The following is a 22,500-nucleotide window of genomic DNA, read 5'->3' on the forward strand; positions in this document are numbered from 1 at the left end:
ACACACACACACACACACACACACACACACTAACACTGAGATCACACACACTAACACTGAGATCACACACACACACACACACACAGATTAAAAACACACACACAAACACACACTCTGTCTCACACACACACACACTCATGCCGCGTTTCCACAGAAATTACCCAGAACTATTGTACCAGGAACTATTCCCCCAGACCTGTTGCTCTCTGTGTTTCCACCGCCGTCTGAAGTACTGAAGATTAGACAAATAGTCCGGTGACGTAGATCTGCGCGTTTCTCGATACAAAGTACGCTGATTTCGGACTTGTATCCTCAGTAGTTCGGACACTGAGAGTTCGACTCGTGAGTGTTATCTCCCGCGGACGGGACGACGCAAGTCCGGGGGAAGTCGTGGCCTAATGGTTAGAGAGTCGGACTCCCAATCGAAGGGTTGTGAGTTCGAGTCTCGGGCCGGCAGGAATTGTGGGTGGGGGGAGTGCATGTACAGTTCTCTCTCCACCTTCAATTCCATGACTTAGGTGCCCTTGAGCAAGGCATTGAACTCCCAACTGCTCCCCGGGCGCCGCAGTATAAAATGGCTGCCCACTGCTCTGGGTGTGTGTTCACAGTGTGTGTGTGTGTTCACTGCTCTGTGTGGTGTGCACTTCGGATGGGTTAAATGCAGAGCAAGAATTCTGAGTATGTAGCACAATACTTAGATTAATAAAACATCACTATTTGTGATTCTGCAAACAGCAGCGTGCTTCATAACATCAGCTCGTCTTGCTACTGCAGTTTTCCTCACTATATATTTACAATAACATGAAATATGATATCAAACACCACTGCCTCCTTTCATTTTCATTTAAACATAATAATAGCGAAATGTAGTTAGTTCAAGGAAATGTGTTTATATACAGCCTACATTACAATGAAACGAAGTATTATATCAATTTCCTCTTTTTATTTTCATTTTAACATATAGATAAATTGAATACAGACCAAAGATTACCTGTTAGATTTACCCAAAACTAATTATATTTTATGTTTAACCACTGAAGAGACATCAGAGCCAGCGGCACATATCAGAAGGACTAGCCGAGGTGAGAGTGCTCTCGTCTGTAAACATGATCTCTGAGCGCCGCTGATCACTCGGAGCTGACCGTCTCTGAAATAGGCGCGGTCTTTATAAATAAACCGCAGATTTGAGTTTTAAACAACTACATTCTCGCCTGAAGTATTTTTAAAACTACATTTCATTACATAATAACGCAATTATCAGAATAAATGGTGGTTGAAATCACAATGCTGCGTGAACTCAACCAATCAACATGCTCAGCGCACAAGTCCCGCCCCCAAAAGTGGAAACACACGGAGCACCAGCCCAAAGTTCCTGGTTCCTGGGTAACGTTCCTGCGGTGGAAACACGGCTTCAGATCAAACACAAAACACACATCCGCAGATCAAGTCACTGTGTTGATTATTCAGTTATTCATTCAGAACTCTGTATGAACGAATCACATGTGACTCTCACCGGTGCGCGGCTCGTTCATGGGTCGGCACGCCGTCCACTGGTTCTGCTGCGGGTCGTAGCGCTCGATGCTGGACAGATGAGACACGCCGTTGTGTCCTCCCACCACGAAGATGAAGCCCAGCATCACACCCACGCCGAAGTTAATGCGCTTATCAGCCATCGACGCCACCATATCCCATGAGTCTTTGCTCGGGTCGTATCTCTCCACACTGAAACACACAACGATCACCAATCAACTCTGCAGTGATCGTTAGTAACACTTGACCTAACGAACACCACTGATCTCTCAGCAATCACACGACTGAGCAAATATCACGCAGGTCTCATAATTCTTCAAACACTGCTGGTGTGTGTGTGTGGTTTTGAGCGGGAACAACTCAAAGCAAGCAGTGAAATCAGATATTAATGACAAACATGAAACCGTGGCAGTGTCCCATGAGTCTGTTCTCTCCAGAAGTCTCGGCGCAGGTTTAGATTCAGAGAAACACATCTCAGGAGAGCGCTGTGTTCACGGAGACACGAGCGTCCCATGAGCCCCACACCTGCCTTCACACAGACTCACTGCAAACAGCCTCAGACTAACATTACAAACACTAAAAATATTTGAGACAAGGCCTTGAATAGAATTATGTTTCTACTAATTTACCAGCCAGTGTTCTATTAATATCATTATAGCACTTTTTAATATTCTGAATTAGATTTTGTTGTTTTTGTCGGTTCAAATCGTTTTTGTTGTGTGTGTGTTTATTTAAATTTTTGTTTAGTAATTCTGAGTTTTAGTAATTTAACAAACTAAATGAAAACTTAAAATGTTGCTGATACAACCGAAAGATTATTTTGTTTCATTTTATTTTGGTGCTTCCTGCCCACAGTCTTCTAAATATCATGAATCTTGATTTAAGATTGTCTAAAAATGGCATTTGTTGATGCATAACTCAGTGATGGCTGATTTAACAAACTACTTCAATAATGATCAAATAAACATAATAACACATTAAGCGCTTTACTAAATTAAATATAGCTTCAAAACATACAGCTGATTAAAGATAATCCCACTGCTGCCTCCTCCCAGAATGCACCGGGGCGGGGTACCTGTTCATGTGGGCGGGGCCGTATCCTCCGATGGCGTAGATCATGCCGTCGAGCGCGGCGGTGGCGAAGCAGCTGCGTGATTTGGTCATGGGTGCCACCGGCTGCCACTCCTTGAGCTTGGGCCCGTACTTCTCCACAGACTGCAGGTAGTACTGTCCGTCGTAGCCGCCGAGGGCGTACAGCTCGCCCGCTAGCACCACCACACCCAGCGTGCTCCTGCACTCCGCCATGCGCTCCACAGACGCCCAGGTGTTGCTGTCGGGGTCCCAGCACTCCACGCTGCTCTCGTGCCGCCGGTAGCTGATGCCCTGCCGCATGTGTGTGGCGATGCCTCCCACCACATACACCTTCTGCTCCAGAACCGCCACACCGAACTCATAGCGCGGCACGCTGAGTGGAGCCAGACCGATCCACGAGTCCGTCTGCGGGAAGTACATCTCCATACTGACACACACACACACACACACACACTCATCATGAACAGAGCACACACACACTTCCATCGAGCCGCAGCAGCAGCATCAGTTCAGCTGAGTGAAGCACTAATCAATCAACATCTGTAGCCACCTCATGATCCCAAATACATTCCTCACCGACATTTCATATATATATATATATATATATATATATATATCTTTACAAAATAATCAATTTAATTTATATAAATTTTTTCAAATAATTATAAATTAATAGTACATTAAACAAATCAAGTAACTTCCAACTTAATGTATATATTTTTTATTTAATCACTTAAACACTTTTTAAAACTGTTTTTTTTTTACATTTTAAAGTAATTACAAATTATTAATAAATTAAAACAATTAAGCATTTTTTATTTATATAATATTGTAAATGTAATTAATTAAAAAATAACAATTAATAATTAATTTAAAATATATAATTTTTTATTATAATTTATTTAATTTTTAATTGAGTTATTGAAGTACGTTTTAAAATAATTATAAATTAATAATACCTTAAAACAATGAATACATTTTCACCCAGCATTTTTTTTTAAGTTTTAGTAAAATAATTTTATTACATTTTAAATTATTATTACTATTAGTATTATACTAAATTATATTTTTATTTTATAGTGAAATAATGTTATAACAATAGTAATATTTTCTTATTTTATTCAATATTAGCAACAATACCATTAATATTAGAAATATTGATTTATAAAAGCATTTCTTGGGCAAACTGTGCAATCCTACGGAGAAGCATAACAATAAATGTCATTAAAAAACAACAACGACAACAAACAACAAGACTTTTCCTCCCGAATCAGTGTTATTTTAGTATCACTGAAGTGCTACAATAGTCTTTGTCAATATTTTGAATTGCTTTTATATCTACATTTTCTGCTTTCATGTTCATTTCAGTTGAAGTTTTAGTAATCTTGTTGTGTTTTTGTCATTTTTATTAGTTTTTGTTGTTTTAAAATGTCTATAGTTTTTATGTATTTTTTTATTTTATTAGCACATGAAGTTAAACTAAAAGAAAATAAGAAATGCTGCCTTGTAATCTAGCTGAAATAATAATAATAATATTTTTTTTTACATGTTATTGTATATTTCAGCAAACATTTATGTGATAATGACAGAAAGGAACTGTTTTGAGTGTTATAGTATAACGATCACCTCTCCAGCGTAGCGAAGAGCCCAGCCTTCCCTCCGACGGCCAGCAGGACTTTAGGAGCGCAGCGCGGCCGCGTGGACAGCACGGTCTGGTAGGAGAGCCGGTGCTCGGGCATGAAGTGGTACTTGAGCGCCTCGTTGAGCAGGTGTTTGCAGGCGTGGTCGTCGCGGATCAGGTGATTGGCCTCGTAGAGCCGCGTCAGGAACTTGACGCTCAGCAGCGGCAGCCGCACGCAGTGTAGGAGCTGAGCCAGGTACTGCTGCCTTTCCGTCAGATCGTACTTGATCCAGGCCTCCAGCGCGTAGAACACACTCTCCTCCGTCAGCACGTTCAGGCAGTCGTTGGACACGATCTCGTCCAGCTCGGCGCGGGTCAGCTCCAGGAACTCCTCCGTCTGACACACCTCCTCGAAGTGCTGGCAGATGAACTTGCTGGCGGATAAACACAGCTCGTGGCAGCCGTAGGTCTCGGCGAAGCGCGAGATGCCGATGCAGTTCCCCGCGTCCAGCTGACTCTCCAGGAAGCTGCAGCACTCCTTCAGAACCAGCTTGACCTGCAGCAGGTTGGCGGCAGGAAGCAGAGACTCCACTGTTTCCTGTGAGATGAAGACGGTTCCTGTGTAGGCGTACTCCACGATGGCCTGATGAGAGACGGAAACAGAGCGCTTAACTAATTATATATTTGTTAAGTTTATGCTGATTCAATGATATGTGTGTGTGTGTGTGTGTGTACAGACAGATAGATAGATATTCAAGTAGTTTTACTTGTTTGAATTCAGTATAATTAATAATTCTGTAATTTAAAGCTTTTATTTAAAACAGCATAAATTTAGCAAATACTACCATGAACCATGATTTATAGAGATTTTACACTTTAAATACTAAATACATTATTACTACAACAGTAAAATAGTATTAAAATAATGTGCAAAACAATTTATAAAAACCAACACACACACACACACACATATATATATATATATATACTTAATCTCAGTGTTGACTTGTTACTGTAAAACATATATTATTTAAATAATACAATTATTAGGATATTATTATGTGTATTTAATTCTGTAATTTAATGCTTTTATTTAAACAAGCGTACATTACATAAATAAATACTACTACTAATATGATGTATAAATATTTCGCAATTTAAATGCTAAATATATTTATTAAAATACCAAAATAAGGTAAGTAATGGATAAAATAAGATGAAAATACTTTAATGTGTATGTATACATAAATATATTCATATTGAATAGTGACTATATAAAACAAAAGTTTTTCAGTAGAAGTAATTAATAGTGAAATTTAATACTTTTATTTAAACCAGAACACATTTAGTGAATACTACTATGATGATGTACAAATATTTAAATGCTAAATATATATTACACGCATTGCATCAATGAGAATTAGATGGAAATTACTTAAAAATGGTACTAAACTTTGTCTTATTTTCTTTAAGCAATACATAATTTGCTGAGGTGTTGTTCTGATTTTGTGCTGAGGTATGATCGGAGCACACAGGGGCTGGTCCAGAAGCGTGTGAATCAGTGGTTACTGGATAGTGCTGACCTTGAGAGCGGCTTCATCCACGCACTGGAACTCCACCTCGGACGTCTCTTTCTCCGACAGGCTCCCGGTGAACATGGCCTTGAAGTACGGGCTGATGCTGGCCAGCACCACTTTGTGTGCGTGGATCTTGGCGTCTCCGACCCGCAGCACGATGTCGCAGAGCTCGTGGTCCTGCCGCAGGAGCTGCAGACCCTGCAGGAGCTGCTCGGAGTGAGGACGCGTCAGGCTCGCAAACATGTACGGCTTGGCCTGCTGCTCCATCTGCAAGCACACGCAGAACTCTGAGCATCTACTGCAGACACAGACAGATAGACACAGACGCAGAGCTCTGAGCGTCTACTGCACAGACACAGACACAGACGCAGGCAAAGACACAGACGCAGACACAGACGCAGAGCTCTGAGCGTCTACTGCACAGACACAGACGCAGACGCAGACACAGGCGCAGACCTCTGAGCGTCTACTGCACAGACGCAGACACAGACGCAGGCAAAGACACAGAGCTCTGAGCGTCTACTGCACAGACACAGACGCAGACGCAGACACAGGCGCAGACCTCTGAGCGTCTACTGCACAGACGCAGACACAGACGCAGACACAGACGCAGAGCTCTGAGCGTCTACTGCACAGACACAGACGCAGACGCAGACACAGGCGCAGACCTCTGAGCGTCTACTGCACAGACGCAGACACAGACGCAGGCAAAGACACAGACGCAGACACAGACGCAGAGCTCTGAGCGTCTACTGCACAGACACAGACGCAGACGCAGACACAGGCGCAGACCTCTGAGCGTCTACTGCACAGACGCACACGCAGACACAGACGCAGACACAGGCAAAGACACAGATGCAGAGCTCTGAGCGTCTACTGCACAGACTCAGACACAGACGCAGACACAGACGCAGACGCAGGCGCAGAGCTCTGAGCGTCTACTGCACAGACACAGACAGATAGACACAGACGCAGACACAGAGCTCTGAGCGTCTACTGCACAGACACAGACACAGACGCAGACACAGGCGCAGACCTCTGAGCGTCTACTGCACAGACGCAGACACAGACGCAGGCAAAGACACAGACGCAGAGCTCTGAGCGTCTACTGCACAGACACAGACGCAGACACAGACGCAGACGCAGACACAGACCTCTGAGCATCTACTGCACAGACGCACACGCAGACACAGACGCAGACACAGGCAAAGACGCAGGCGCAGACCTCTGAGCGTCTACTGCACAGACGCAGACGCAGACACAGACGCAGGCGCAGAGCTCTGAGCGTCTACTGCACAGACACAGATGCAGACACAGACGCAGACGCAGACACAGACGCAGGCGCAGACCTCTGAGCGTCTACTGCACAGACGCACACGCAGACACAGACGCAGACACAGGCAAAGACACAGGCGCAGACCTCTGAGCGTCTACTGCACAGACGCACACGCAGACACAGACGCAGACACAGGCAAAGACACAGACGCAGAGCTCTGAGCGTCTACTGCACAGACGCAGACACAGACGCAGACAGACGCAGACACAGACACAGGCGCAGACCTCTGAGCGTCTACTGCACAGACGCAGACACAGACGCAGACACAGACGCAGACCTCTAAGCGTCTACTGCACAGACGCAGACACAGACGCAGACACAGACGCAGAGCTCTGAGTGTCTACTGCACAGACGCAGACACAGACGCAGACACAGACGCAGACCTCTAAGCGTCTACTGCACAGACGCAGACACAGACGCAGACACAGACGCAGAGCTCTGAGTGTCTACTGCACAGACGCAGACACACAGACGCAGACACAGACGCAGACCTCTGAGCGTCTACTGCACAGACGCAGACACAGACGCAGACACAGACGCAGACCTCTGAGCGTCTACTGCACAGACGCAGACACAGACGCAGACACAGACGCAGACACAGACGCAGACCTCTAAGCGTCTACTGCACAGACGCAGACACAGACGCAGACACAGACGCAGAGCTCTGAGTGTCTACTGCACAGACGCAGACGCAGACACAGACGCAGACCTCTGAGCGTCTACTGCACAGACACAGACGCAGACACAGACGCAGACACAGAGCTCTGAGTGTCTACTGCACAGACGCAGACGCAGACACAGACGCAGACCTCTGAGCGTCTACTGCACAGACGCAGACGCAGACGCTGCGTGACGATCAGGTTTAACCCTGCAGACGCCGAGGTTATGGACTGAACACAAACACACCGACTCTGAGACTGACAGAGTTTCAAGATTATCATCAGGTTCACTGCCACACGCAGAAAACACCACAAGTCTGCTTCTGACACAGAATAAAACCATTCAAAAGGGTAACTGCAACTTTTTCATCTCATGATTATGAACTTTTCTTGCAATTCTGACCAAAAAATAATAATAATTGTGAGAAACACTCAAAACAGTGAGATTTTAATTAAAAACTGCAAGATATAAACTCATAATTGTGAGATTTAAACTAATAATTGCAAGTTCTAAAATAATAATTTGAGATAAAAACTCATAAATGCAAGATAAAAACTCGTAATTGTGATATAAATTAAAGACTGTAAGATATAAACGTCGTGAATTTGAGTAAAATGAATTGAGCTAAAAATTCTGAATTACCTTTTTATTTCTTTATTCCAATTTTGTTTAGTTTTCTTGCAATTGCACATTTATATCTAGCAATTAATAAACCATTAATTAACATACACCTTATTTTAACACTATTTTATTGCTGTTTGTTATAGTAACATTTACTTGTTTTGCAGATAACTGCATCTGAACACAATCATCTGAATAAATCAGCTATGATTCTGACAGGAATCAGTGATCGAGGGGTCGGTCTCTCTGTGCTCCCTACACACTACTGCCTAGACAGCATCATCAGGTGTGTCCTCGACCCCTGCCTAGAGAGCACAGGCTCAGAGCTGCTGTCTAGACACACACACACACACACACACGCGCGCGCGCGCGCAGACGCTCCCTAAGTAGACAGCATCCCCAGCGCCCTAGATTTGACACACCTCAACGAACAGCAGAGATCAGGAGTGTTGAGTGTCAGTATCAGAGATCATAGTCATCTTCATCTTCATCAGTCAGCTGAAGAGAACGAATAAAGCTGCTGCTAGCATTAGCATCAGAGCACTCGGGGCTCAGCTCGTGACCGACGCGCGCTTACACCCGCTCGGGCGCTCATTTAGCGCGATAAAGTGCAGCAATAAAGAGTTTACTCGTTGTTTACCTGTGTGTCTGGCTGATTTCTGGCAGGTTGAAGCGCAACACGGCCGCGACTGTCAGGAAAACAAACACAAACCAGCGCGTGCGTCACTTCCGGGAAATAAGCGCGGGGAGCCGAATAAAAAGAATAAAAGCTCTGACGCGACTGCGCTTTAAATATAACCTTTATCTTAAAATTACACCTCAGGTGTAAATAATACGTGTTCGCATTAAATAATAATAATAATTACATTATTATGCGCATTGAATAATAATAATAATCAGACTATTAAGCTTTTGAATCTTTGTTTGTTTTTAAATCACCTGTTTTATTTGTACTTTTTAAGTCCTGATGAGGTCGAAATAACAAGACGTTTTCGAAAGCGAACGCATGTTTATTCAGATGAAAGCGTTGCTGTCTCTGTCTGTCTTCACATGCAAATGCGTCCGTTGAACTACACCTCCCACAATGCACCGCGCACGCCCGCCACCCAGCGCGGGGTCAGGGGGCGCGTCGCCATGGCAGCGGCTGGTTGTGACATCAGCGCCATTTTGCCTGAGTGTTGTGATGGAAGCAGCGAGAAAATCAGAATCGGACGAAAAAACACCGAAAATCAGACGCGAATCCGACAAATACAGACCAGAGGACGCAGAACCAGACCGAGTCCAGTCGAGGAGCGCACACAGTCTGGACGGAAGTCGGAGCGATCTGCGATAACAGGTTGATTTTCATCTCCGTCGGTTTCTGTGTTCCGTGCTCGCATGTTTTTAATATCAGAACATCGATTAATTCTGCGCGTGTTGTCGATGATGAATGAGATCGATTACTGCTGTAGGATCTTAACTGTGTGTGAGAGGAGAGAGTCTGTAGAAGAGCCACAGGTGCGTTTCCCGCCGAGAACTCTCCGAATATTCGAATATTAACCGACTCTTCTGAGCTGGAGCTGCTGGAGTCCAGTACTGGTGACACATTACATGATCTTATATATAATCAGTGACTTACTCTGCTGCAGTAGGCTACACATTTGAGGAAATATAATCAGACTACTCTTAGAATACTTCTGATCTAACTTCTTGATCCATATTCATATAAAAATACAGAAAAAAAGAAAATGTATTACAACATGAAGTGGTTTCCTAAACTGTGGCTGATAAAGGAGCTGCAGGGGGTTCTGAGTTTATGAGAAGCACATAATCAAATCATGAAACTGTAAAATGAAAATGAATCATTTAAAAATAACATCAATCAAGATACTAAATTTTTTTAAATATTTTATTTGTTTCTCTGCGTGTCATGTGACCATTAACCAACATCAGAGACCCGTGAGCATGCAGATGTGATTCTTAATTATTAAAATATTTATTTTTAGATCTCAGGGGTTCTTCAGGTGACTCTACGGTAATTACAAGCAAGTTCTTAATTTTTGGTAATGAGTTACTATGGGTCGCTCTGGGGTGCGTTTCCCAAAACCATAGTTGCTAACCTGTTAGCAACTTAGTTGGTTGGCAATGGGAAATTGCATTGCAACCAACAAATGGGAAACGCACCCCTGGCTGTGAAATACAGCAGCATGTGTTGAGGTGTGTGTGTGTGTGTGTGTGTGTGTTAGACAGCAGCTGCTCTCTGTTCTAACCTTCTCAGCAGTTTCAGCTGTGCTTTAACAACAGATAGACAGCTGTCTCTCACACACATACATACACAAACACACACACACTCACACACACTCACACACACACACACACACACACACACACACATATAGATCTGATGTGTTCTCCTGTGGATTCCAGGTCTGTCTCTGCATCATGTGACCCTCCCGTCCCTCGTCACCATGAGCAGTGCGTCCCTGGCTCCGTCTGGACTCTGATCAGCACGGTCCATGATGATTAATGGTCTGATTCCTCCGGAGTTACACGCGCAGCTCCTGGACCTCCAGAACTATCAGAGGCGGACCAGCGGCGTGGAGCAGCTGAAGCACATCCTCCTGGAGCTGGATCTGCAGCAGGTCTCCTCCGGCAGCGTCCTGGAGTTCATACAGCTCTTACGCAGGCTCCTGGACGACAGCAACTTCAAGGTGTTGTGCGGCGCGCTGCAGCTCATCAGCCTGCTGATCCAGAAGCTGGAAGGTGATGTGGAGCGCTACTATGAGGAGATCGTGAGCGTGACGGCGCGGGCGCTGGGCGACTCACGGAGCGTGACGCGGCACGAGTACATGAACGTCTTCAGGCAGCTGATGAGGATGGTGGGGCCGCAGAAGGTCCTGGATCTGCTGGTGGCTCAGCTCAAGCACAGGAACTCCAGGGTTCGAGAGGACGTCATCAACATCATCACGGCTGCCGTGCTCACGCACCCGCGCAAGGACTTCGATATCCCCGGCCTGTGCGCGGAAGCGGCGCCGGCGCTCGCCGACAGCAAGAAGAAGGTGCGTCACGCGGCTCTGGAGCTCTTCGCCGTCTTCGACTGCTGTCTGGACACGGGTAAGAAGCAGCCGCTCATGAAGGCCGTGGATCGGGTGGAGCTCGCCGGAGACGCCGAGGGCCTGATGGCTGCTGTACAGGCGCGGCGCGCACGGCACGTCCTCCCTCGACTCTCCACCGACGGCACCGTCGAGTACGCGCTCGCTCTTCCTAGACCCGGACAGAGACGGACGCCTCAGCTGGGCTCCGGGGCCGATCTGGACTGGGTTCTGAACGGAGGCCGGGGTCACAGCTCTCGCTCAGACGTGGATCTGACGGATAACACACCTCAGCAGAGGAGGATGGTGAGCGCCGGGAAAGGGAAGAACAAACTGCCCTGGGAGAGATCGGCTCTATCTGAGGAGCTTCAGACCAATGGAAAGACACCTGATCAGGTGAGCGATGACATCAGCATCACACACACATCACATCTCTAAAAGTTTCTCAGGCCTATAAATGATCCACACGATCAAACTCTGCTGTTTCACACTCGATCTCCTCGTGTCTTCTGTCTCTGGTTCAGAGTTTAGAGTGTTTTCAGTAAAAGCTCTTTTGGTGTAATCAGCTTCAGCTGCTGCTTCTGGTGTCAGATCTTGAGTGATTTTGATCAAGTAAAGGTCAGAATAACTGCAGTAATATCTCCAGATGAACTCTCACTGGACTGAAGCAGCTCAGCTTCACTTGATTCTCCATCAATCATGTTTTAGAGTCTCAAATCTGATCATCAGGATCTTTTGAGGAGCGTTTGTTTCCAGAAGCTTTACTTTCACTGTTCCTCAGCGGAGGAACGATCTTCACAAGCCCCCAAAACATCACACATCAACTGAGGAGCTTTTATTTCTTCATCTCTCAATCACTGCATTATATGTTTGGATCATTTACATCTCATCTCATTACTGCAGATATAGAGCACAGACTCATATTTAGATCATTTAATATCAGTATCTGCTCTACTGTTATAAAGATCTCACTGATTTACATACAAGCAGCAGAATTTCATCATAAATATCAGCATCTGCAGCAGATTCATATTTCTCTTTGAATTAAATTGAGCTGTTTTTTCTTCATATTCTCACTGTATCAGAGTATATGAGCCATAAAAGCCTGACAAATCAAATATGACACTCAAAAAAAAAAAAAAAAAAATTCTGGACTATTATTTTATATATTGGGCTTTTCAAGGTTAAATTGATGTTGAATGATAATGCAGTGCATTCCTGCAGGTGAAGCTCATTAGTGGTGGTTTGGGTTAGTAGTGCAGTGGTTCAGTAGTGAGTGAAGGACTAACTAGTCTAACCGTTGCTCACTGGAGGTGGTGTGTGTGTGACTGGCAGAGCGGCTCTCATGACCTGATTCAGTGTGTGTGTGTGTGTGTGTGTGTGTGATCCGCTGGTGTTTCCCAGCAACACTCACACCACAAGACTTCAGATGAGAGACGAACAAACACCAGCAGCAGAGGCTTTCTGAGGATCAGTGTTCGGACAGACGGAAAACTGGCTTGTTTTCCCCTAAATATCTAACAAGAGTTTTAAATTTACTGGATATGCAAAATAACATCACATAAGAAGAGGAATTGATCAAAATGAAGTGAGTTTAAGCTTAGAACAGGAACAAATATCTGCCAGTGGGGTCAGAAAAAGCAATGTAATTCAAAGGAAAACAAGTTTATTTTTCTGACTCCACTGACAGACATTTGTTTTAAGCTTAAACTCACTTGAGCAGACTCTCAGAAAGCATTTTGCACCTCCAGTAAATGTCTCTTGATTAAAAGATGTTTAGACATTTGTTCTGGAAACACACACACTGAGGAAGAGCGTGAGTTCTTGCAGGGCGGTCTGTAGAGGATCATTGGTTTTCAAGGCTTTGAGCTGTTTTAAAGTTCTTCTGTTGAGTGTGTCGATGTGGATCAGTGAGGTCTCTGTGAGGAAGGTCTCGTGTGGTTTTGATCAGAACCGTCTCTGCACTAAACACACAATGAACGCATGTGTGTTGATCTGTCTGTCTCCTGTGTGTTCCAGCAGGTGAGCAGTGAAGATCCGTCCTCATCTATTAAACTCCGTCAGGACACTGCTGCCAGATACAGTAAGAACGATCTTCAGTCTTGTCTTGAGCGCAGACGCTGACAGATGTACTGAACCCAGAGGTCCATCCGTCCTCTTGTTGAATTGATTATATGAAGCGAATGGAGAGCTACATGTGATTTTATTAAGGCATCAATAACACTTAACAACAATAAAGTGATGGAAACATGAGTTTAATCCACTGAAGGCTCAGATAACTGTCCGGTCTTCTGTTCTGCTCCAGGTCCATCAGAAGCTGTGCAGTCTCCGGGCCTGACCCGCAGGTCTCTGGGTCGACTGCGCCGCAGCGGGAGTTTGGACTCGGATCCAGACGTTTTCAAAGCAACCCATCCCTCCGAGTCTGAGAAAGGTGTGATCAGCTTTTAGAAATATGTTCAGATGACAGTTTAATGTGATTTTATCAAAGGTTTCTGTGCAAAGTTGGCAGAAGAGTTTGTAAACAAACAAATTTGTCCTGGAACTGGATGTACTGAGTGTTTGGCTTTCTTCCACAGGTTTGCCCAAGACGAGTCGTCTCCCGTCGGGCGGCGCTGAGCGAACCTTCTCCCTCCCGACTAACTCCACACCTCCGGGCTCGTTCCTGCTGCCCTCGTACCCGCTGACCGCGCTAACAGGAAGTCTGCTGACCCCGACCGTACCGCGCAGAAACCACGCTGACCCCTTGCTGTCCATGTCCAACACGTGGCCCAACAAACGTGACCTCAGCCCTCACCGCAGGAGCGACATCGCTGGTCAGCACACTACACACGCCTCGGAGCTGTTAGAATCAGAACAAACTTAAACACAATAACACTTACAAATAATTTCAAGAAATCAAACACAAAACTACTTCAGTCACTGGATTATCTTTGGAGCTGTTGATTAAACTCATTAATTTGGTCAATTAATTTTGAAAAGGTGTTAAAATTGCAAATGTGATATTGATTTGATATAAGAGTTCAATAAACTAAGTTAATATTATGTTCAATTTTAGACAATTTTGTCGGTTTTTGCTCAATTCTGCAAATGAAGGTAGTTTGAATCAAAGTCACAGGAGAACTGTTGAGCGTCTGTGATACTGAATAAATCCACATTTTTATATGAATCGAGTAAGCCAATGTGAGCCAACTCAGCACATATCGAATGATCTCTTTTAGTTTCAATCTTTCTGAAAAACCTGCTTTGTTTGTAAATGAAAAGCACCGAGTTCTTACTGATGTGGTCTGGATCTTCCTTAAAAATAAACTTCATCCACTCTTTCCTAATGATGGGATCAGAAGGAAGGCGATGCAAAGACTGTTTTTCCACAGAACACCGTCTTGTTTTCTTTGGAGCATCTTTATTGTTTGATTTCTGTTTAGACCTGCATATGTCTCTCTCGTTTTTTACACTACATGCGTAAATCAGTGGGCGGGGCTAAACAGGCAGTGATGTAGAATCTGTGGGCGGGGCTAAACAGGCAGTGATGTAGAATCTGTGGGTGGAGCTAAACAGGCAGTGATGTAGAATATGTGGGCGGGGCTAAACAGGCAGTGATGTAGAATCTGTGGGCGGGGCTAAACAGGCAGTGATGTAGAATCTGTGGGCGGGGCTAAACAGGCAGTGATGTAGAATCTGTGGGTGTAGCTAAACAGGCAGTGATGTAGAATATGTGGGCGGGGCTAAACAGGCAGTGATGTAGAATCTGTGGGCGGGGCTAAACAGGCAGTGATGTAGAATCTGTGGGCGGGGCTAAACAGGCAGTGATGTAAGGTGCGTTCGACTTGAAGCACGGCTACAGACGGCTGTCATCGAGAGTAGCCGCTTGCAGTCGGGGGCGGAGTTGAAAACAGACATGTCAAGCCGGACACTTTCTGCTCCCGTTAGTGACACTCACGTGGTGTTTGCATACTTTATCACATATGAAGTAAATTAAATGCAATATTTGTCAAATACACAGACGTTTTAGAAATGTTTTCATGAGCAACAGAAACAGTTTTTACATACTGCTTAATACAGCGTGATTTTTTCAAGAATAAAGTTCAACATAATCATATACTATTTAAATACTAATAAAGTGGGTGTATATATGCTTTTATCAGTGTTGTATGATAAACGTTACTCAATACAACAGTGCGACTACAGTAAAAAGCTTTTACCATTCAAAAAATACAGATTTGTGGAGAACTGAAAAGGTTAGAATAAACCCGAAACACACGTGATCGTTGTCATGCGGTGAATCTGGCCAATCGTGAAGCAGCTGTGTCGTCATCAGCGCTCGTGCAGTCGCTCTGGAGAAACTGCGGCGGCTGAGTCAGCCGGCTGTTCTCGAAACGCTCTCGCGGTACTTTGATGACACACGTGACAGTCATGTGGCGTCGGCGCCGTCTCAAGTCGGACAAAATTTCTAACCTGCATGCACTGCTACAAGTCAGATTCCGATCGGTTTGCGCAGCGCTTCATGAAGTCGAACGCACCTGTAGAATCTGTGGGGGCAGGCATTGATCTTCTTCTGCGGAGGCGGGGTTTAGCCACACTATTACATCATAGAGTGGCTCATTCCACTAGCTGTTGTTTTGGCAGATTGGCTTCAATATAAGCTGATTTTAGAGAAGGTTTTGAGTTCTGAAACTCACGGGATGTTTTATAGTACAGTGACCTCTTATGTCAAAAGATCAAGGCAATTTAGATTTCTCAGTTCATGACTTCTTTAAGACTGGCATTATTCCGTGTCATAATTGGAGTATCATTTCATTGTTTTTTTAAATCATTCTATAATTCAGTATTCACTTTTTGAGAAGAAACATTAACACCCATTTATTATCATTGAAAAGGAAATGATGTCATGCATTTCTTAACATGATCTTAATAAACGAGCTCCTCTGATGATGTCACAGGTGAGGTGAGCTGCAGTAAACGCTCTCCGCTGCCTCCTCGAGCTGTACGCGCCTCATCCGTCCGTCAGAGCCCAAACACCAGCAGACCCTCGTCACTGGACAAACACCTGGATCTGACGGTCAGCAGCGGCGCAGGAGAGCCGGAGGACGAGCCGCTGGACCGCGAGGAGGTGAGCGTGACGCTCTGACACGTGTGTGTGTGTGTGTTTGTGTGTGTGTGTGTGTGTGTGTGTGTGTCAGCAGACCGTGACTCTGAGCTGTGTGTCTCTGTCAGATGCTGAACTCCTTGCGCTCGTTGAGGAACAGCGCTGCTAAGAAACGGGCCAAAGTCAGCGCGAGCGGCTCTGAGGCGGATCCAGACAGTCCAGACTCGGCGGTGAAGCTGGAGCTGGTTCCTGATTCTCCGGAGCAGACGTCTCCATCCGTCACCAGTCCTCTGAGCGAGAGCGGCCTGAGCAGCCTGTACTCGCCCCCGTCACCCAGCGGCACCAAGAGCAGGTCAGTCTCTCCGTCTCCAGATCACTCGCTCACACCTAGAGGAGGGAGACAGACATGACAAACTCACAGAGATTATGGATTTTTGTCTCTATCTTGGTCACGTGACACTACGTGACGATCTTTTGAAAGTGTTTTTAAGCCTCACTGCTTTAAACATTTAAGCGATTTTAAACAGTTAGCCGTGAAAGAGAATTAATTTCAGTTTCACAGTAAGGTTTAATTCTCATTTCTGGTTTATTTCATGACTCTAGCCCTGCTGCGAAACCACGAGTGCCATCAGGAAGACGCGTCACAGCAGACGTCAGCGCTCGAGGTGTGTATGTGAAGCACACGATCACAGCTGCATACGTGCTGTGTGTAACCTGTCCTCTGTGTGTGTGTGTGTGTGTGTGTGTGTGTTACAGGTGTGACGCAGCAGGAGAAGAGTCTGTCTGATGGGAATGTGAGTGTGATCGGTCACAGACTCGTTTACTCGAACAGATCGTTAGATCCAGACGAGGAGAAGCCTAGCGACATGACATCATCATCATCATCATCACCGCAGATCAGAGCCACCGGCCGCGAGCCGCTCCGCGCTCTCAGACCTGCTAAAGGTGAGCCGAACTCAACAAACCTTATACTTTACCAGTTAAAAGATTTCTTCTCCTCACCGAGGCTGCATTAGTCTGATCAAAAATACTGTAAAAATTGTGAAATATTATTATGATGTAAAACAGCTGTTTTCTGTGTGAATCTCTGTTAAACTGTAATTTATTTCTGTGATGTGCAGCTGTATTTTCAGCATCATTACTCCAGTCTTCAGTGTCACATGATCTTCAGAAATCATTCTAATATGATGATTTGCTGCTCAAGAAACATTTCTGATTATTATCAGTGTTGAACACAGTTTACATTTTATTTTTCAGGATTCACAGATGAACAGAAAGTTCAGCAGAACAGACCTAGAGATCTTTTGTAACATTATAAATGTCTTTACTGGCACTTTTGACAGAAATAAATTACAGTTTGACAGATATTCACATAAAAAACAGCTGTTTCAAATTATAATAAAATTAATATGTCACTATGTTTACTATTTTTGATCAAATAAATGCAGCTTTGCTGAGCAGAAACACTTCTTTCAAAAAATATTTAAAAAGCTCTTAATTATTCTGGTCTTTGACCGGTGGTGTAAGTTGTCTGACAGTGTTTGAGAGGCCTGCTGAGTGGTTTTTGATGTAATAACGTCTGGTGTTTCTCTCAGGACCTCAGCAGCGTGTGTCGTGCAGTCGTGACGTGTCGGAGGGCGTGATCGGACGAGGTCAGTTCACCGCTGTCTTACTGACCGCTGATCTAAAGCGCAACCGCTCTCATCCTCGCTCGTCTTCTTCCGTGTCTGCAGGAGTGTTCGGTTCGGCTGTGCTGCCCAGTCGTCTCAGTGTGGCGTCTTCTCCTGAGCAGGGCGACCCGGCCGGTCAGAGCACCCGTGAGCCTCCGCCGGGCGTGTACGGACACGCGTTCTCCAGCGCACACGTCGAGTCTGACGCCAGTCCTGACCCAGAGGTGCGTTTCAAACAGACCGACGGTGTTCAGGCGAGCCTCCGCTGTGATGCTGAGTCACGTGATCTGTGTGTGTTACAGGACAGAGTCAGACTCTCTAGGTTAGTGAGTGACAAGATGCATCAGTGGTGTCTGGAGCAGCAGGACACGCCCCCAGCTCGCCGCAGGCTCAACGATGATGTGAAAGGTGAAAGGTCAACAGCAGTGACGGCCATCACTCCTCTGTCTCTGTCGTCCTGACCGTTTCTGTGATTGTTTTCCAGACGGGAGTCTGAACGGTTGTGAGTGGCTCTCCGATGACTCTCCGTCCAGCCCGACTGAACCACAGAATCCAGTGAAACGCCTGAGCCCCGCCCCCCCGACCGGCCCGCCCAATAGGAACGCAGCACCACGACTGAGACGAGCATCTAGTTTGAACCGCACCAGACCCCCTGCGTCACACGGCTCCGGTGAGAGAGAAAATATGCACTGTATGTGCAGCCAACAATAAAATCACACAAACACTTATTTACATCTGCTTCAGACTTTACACTACTGTTCAACAGTTTGGGGTCATTCAGATTTAAAAAAAACAAAACAATATTTTTATTCATCAGTGACACATTAAACTGATCAAAAGTGACCATAAAGACATTTATAATGTTACAAAAGATTTCTATTTCAAATAAATGCTGTTCTTTTGAACCCTCAAAAAATAAAATAAACCACAAAAACAAAAAAAATAACAGTTTCCAAAAAAATAATAATCACAAAATTGACAATAACAAGAAACGTCATATCAGAATCAAATCAGCATATTAGAATAGGCTTTAGTTCCCAGGGAACACACTGATGACATGTTTACCATAAATGCACCATGGGTTGATTTAGATAAAAGCTCTTCCTGAATGTCATGTGAGATTTGATCAGTGTGTCACCGCGGCTGTTGTTCATGTCTGTGCATCAGATGAGCTGATAACTGGGAGTCTGAAGAAAGAGGGTCAGGATCAGGCAGAGCTGCGGCCCTTCTCTAAACCGGAGCTGGCGCTGACGCAGAGCTTCAGACTGATGTCCTCAGACGACTGGTGAGTCTGAAAGCAGATGAGATCCTTCATCACACACACAGATCAACAGATACTCTCTAAAGTTGTTAGCGTTAATCTGTTCTGTTCATGAAGGGAGAAGAAGATCGAGGGGATGAACTTCCTGCGTAGTTTGGCTCAGTACCATCCTGACGTCCTGATGAGCAGGATTCATGACGTGTGTCTCGCTCTGGTTCAGGAGGTCCGTCTCTGCTGCAGCTCACGCTCACAAACACTGATTCAGAGCAGCACTGCATTCATTAATCATGGAAGAAACAGTGATGAAACAAACTCAGTTTCAGCTCCTCTCATGATTGATCTGGTGTGTGTGTCTCTGATGAAGGTGCGTAACCTGCGCTCCGGCGTGTCCCGTGTGGCTGTGGTGACGCTGGGAGAGATGTTCGCGGCGCTGCAGAAGGGAATGGATCAGGAGCTGGACGGGACGGTCAGAGCTCTGCTGCAGAAAGCTGGAGAATGCAACGCCTTCATCAGACAGGACGTGGAGCGAGCGCTGGACAGCATGGTGCAGCACTGCTCTCTCACACGCAGCATGAGCGCGCTGCTCACCGGAGGACTCGGGTCAGAAACACTCTCCTGCGTCACATGATCACACACACATCCACACGATCGCAAACAAATATGACACTCAACAAAACCACATATGCACACTGTGATTGTTCCATTACAAATATTAATATTGTTCTGACTGTTGTTTGATGTATAGGGTTAGAGCTGTTATTGTGTGATGTTTCCTCTCAGTCATCTGAACTCAGTAGTGCGTAAGTGTGCGGCTCAGCGTCTCAGTGCTCTGGTGGAGCGGCTCGGAGCCGCTCGTCTGCTGTCTGGAGCTAAAGATGTGACCGAGCGCATCCTGCCGGCCGTCTGTAAGCTGGTGCAGGACTCGTCTCAGGAGGCCAGGTGAGCGGCGCAGGGGTCAGAGGTCACACAGCCTGACGCTCTCGCCTCAGTGCTTCACGCTGTCGTTGCTGTGTCTCTCTCAGGTACTTTGGTCGACAGATGCTGCTGTTTTTGTCGTCTCACCGTGACTTTGATAAAATGCTGGAGAAGTTCATCTCTGCTAAAGACCTGCCGGCCATCAGAGACACCGTCTTCACTCTCAAAACCAAGGTGTGCACAAACCCTCACAAACACAGCTGCCCGTTTCCCTTTGAATGTACACTACTGCTCAAGTTTAGGGTCAGTAGGACATTTTTTTAATGATTTTAAAAAGAAAGCTCTTCTGTTCACCAATCACTAGTGAATCCAAAATACAGTAAAAATTTGAAATATTTTTTGCAATGTAAAATATCTTTTTTCTATGTGAATATCTGTTAAAGTGTAATTTATTTCTGTGATGTGCAGCTGTATTTTCAGCATCATTACTCCAGTCTTCAGTGTCACATGATCTTCAGAAATCATTCTAATATGAAGATTTGCTGCTCAAGAAACATTTCTGATTATTATCAATGTTGAAAACAGTTGTGCTGCACAATATTTTTGTGGAAACTGAGATACATTTAATTTTTCAGGATTCACAGATTCAAAAAGAACAGCATTTATTTGAAATAGAAATCTTTTGTAACATTATTAATGACTTTACTGGCACTTTTAATTTAATGCATTCTTGATGAATAAAAGTATTAATTATTATTTTTTTTTTAATTAATCTAACTTATTCCAAACGTTTGAATGGAAATGGAAGTGTATCACAGTTTCCACAGAAATATTGTGCAGCACAATCAGAAATGTTTCTAGAGCAGCAAATCAGCATATGATAATTATCTAATTATTTATATAAATATTAATTTATAGTGTTTAATCATTGCATTACAATCATTTTTAAATTATATTTAAAATGATTTAAATTATTATAATTTTAAGTTATTGAAATCTCTGTGTGTGTGTGTGTCAGGGCTTGGGTGAGATGCCTCAGGACGCTCCGTCGGCGCGGGGCAGGCGCTCTCTCTCAGGCAGTGGGGTGATGCGCACCTCGTCTCTCACGCGTGAGCCTCTGAGCAGCAGCAGGTATGACACGCCAGCCGTACGTCTGGTCATGTGATGCTTCCCGTTCGCTCATCAGCCGTGTGTTCGGCAGGGACTGTGGACAGGCAGGGAGTAAAGTGTCCGTCCACAGCCCAGCAAGAATCAAGGCCATCGATCAGCTGGTGAGAGACTGCGAGGAGAACCTTTGTTGTGATGTGTGATGATGATGATGTGATGTTGTTTTGTTGTGTTGTTTTGATGATGTGATTTTTTGATTTTGTGTGATGATGTTGTGATGTGATTTTGATGATTTTGTGTTTGATTTTTGATGATGATTTGTGATGATGATGTGATTTTGTTTTTTTTGATGTGATTGATGTTGATGTTGATGTTTGATGTTGTTTGATGATGTTGATTGTGTTGTTTGATGTGATTGTTTTGATGATGTTTTTGATTTTTTTTTTTTGATGTTTTTTTTGTTTTGTTGTGTGATGTGATTTTTTTTTGTTGATGTTGATGTTTTTTTGTTTTTTTTTTGATTTTTTGTGTTTTGTTGTGTGTGATTTGTTTTTTTTTTGTTTTGTGTTTTGATGTGTGTTGTTGATGATTGTGATGTTTTTTGTTGTTTTTTTTTTTGTTTTTTTGTGATTTTTTTTTGTTTGTTGTTGTTTTTTTTTTTTGATTTTTTGATTTTGTTTTTTTGTTGTGTTGATGTGTGTTTTTGTGGATTTTTTGTTGTTTTTTTGTTTTGATTTTTTTTTTTGTTGTTTTTTTTTGTTGATGTTTGTTGTTTTTTTGTTTTTGTGTGATTGTGTTTTGTTTTTTTTTTTTTTTGTGTGATTTGTTGATTTTTTTTTTTTTTGTTGATTTTTTTGATGTGTTTTTTTGTGTTTGTTGTGTGTGTTTTTTTTGTTTTTTTGTTTTTTGTGATTTTTGTTGTTTTTTTTGTGTTGATGTTTGTTTTTGATGTTTTT

The 22,500-nt window shown here is 44.3% G+C and overlaps 2 protein-coding genes across 2 annotated transcripts in view; one reads left to right on the top strand and one right to left on the bottom strand.

The window, feature by feature from the left end:
• LOC109078697 (kelch-like protein 28) overlaps positions 1–9,200 on the bottom strand; it is an 11,641-nt gene extending 2,441 nt beyond the window's left edge. Inside the window, exons 1-5 of the mRNA XM_042773414.1 lie at positions 9,078–9,200; positions 5,827–6,087; positions 4,249–4,886; positions 2,606–3,049; positions 1,514–1,722 (exon numbers count right to left, since the gene is read on the bottom strand). Coding sequence (XP_042629348.1) covers positions 1,514–1,722; positions 2,606–3,049; positions 4,249–4,886; positions 5,827–6,087 — 1,552 coding nt within the window. The 5' untranslated portion in view covers positions 9,078–9,200. The remainder of the gene's footprint in view (positions 1–1,513; positions 1,723–2,605; positions 3,050–4,248; positions 4,887–5,826; positions 6,088–9,077) is intronic.
• Positions 9,201–9,518: 318 nt separating this feature from the next.
• Positions 9,519–22,500, top strand: part of LOC109089097 (TOG array regulator of axonemal microtubules protein 1-like) — a 20,263-nt gene continuing 7,281 nt past the window's right edge. The window contains exons 1-20 of the mRNA XM_042773361.1: positions 9,519–9,773; positions 10,844–11,904; positions 13,528–13,591; positions 13,814–13,939; positions 14,085–14,321; positions 16,446–16,615; positions 16,720–16,943; positions 17,195–17,261; positions 17,344–17,536; positions 18,187–18,243; positions 18,325–18,485; positions 18,564–18,669; positions 18,746–18,931; positions 19,429–19,546; positions 19,640–19,745; positions 19,887–20,122; positions 20,303–20,461; positions 20,545–20,671; positions 21,456–21,568; positions 21,639–21,708. Of these exons, the coding sequence (XP_042629295.1) occupies positions 10,933–11,904; positions 13,528–13,591; positions 13,814–13,939; positions 14,085–14,321; positions 16,446–16,615; positions 16,720–16,943; positions 17,195–17,261; positions 17,344–17,536; positions 18,187–18,243; positions 18,325–18,485; positions 18,564–18,669; positions 18,746–18,931; positions 19,429–19,546; positions 19,640–19,745; positions 19,887–20,122; positions 20,303–20,461; positions 20,545–20,671; positions 21,456–21,568; positions 21,639–21,708 (3,492 nt within the window). The 5' untranslated portion in view covers positions 9,519–9,773; positions 10,844–10,932. The remainder of the gene's footprint in view (positions 9,774–10,843; positions 11,905–13,527; positions 13,592–13,813; positions 13,940–14,084; positions 14,322–16,445; positions 16,616–16,719; positions 16,944–17,194; positions 17,262–17,343; positions 17,537–18,186; positions 18,244–18,324; positions 18,486–18,563; positions 18,670–18,745; positions 18,932–19,428; positions 19,547–19,639; positions 19,746–19,886; positions 20,123–20,302; positions 20,462–20,544; positions 20,672–21,455; positions 21,569–21,638; positions 21,709–22,500) is intronic.

This window comes from Cyprinus carpio, chromosome A17 (assembly GCF_018340385.1).
Source record: "Cyprinus carpio isolate SPL01 chromosome A17, ASM1834038v1, whole genome shotgun sequence".
Classification (NCBI taxonomy): Eukaryota; Metazoa; Chordata; class Actinopteri; order Cypriniformes; family Cyprinidae; genus Cyprinus; species Cyprinus carpio.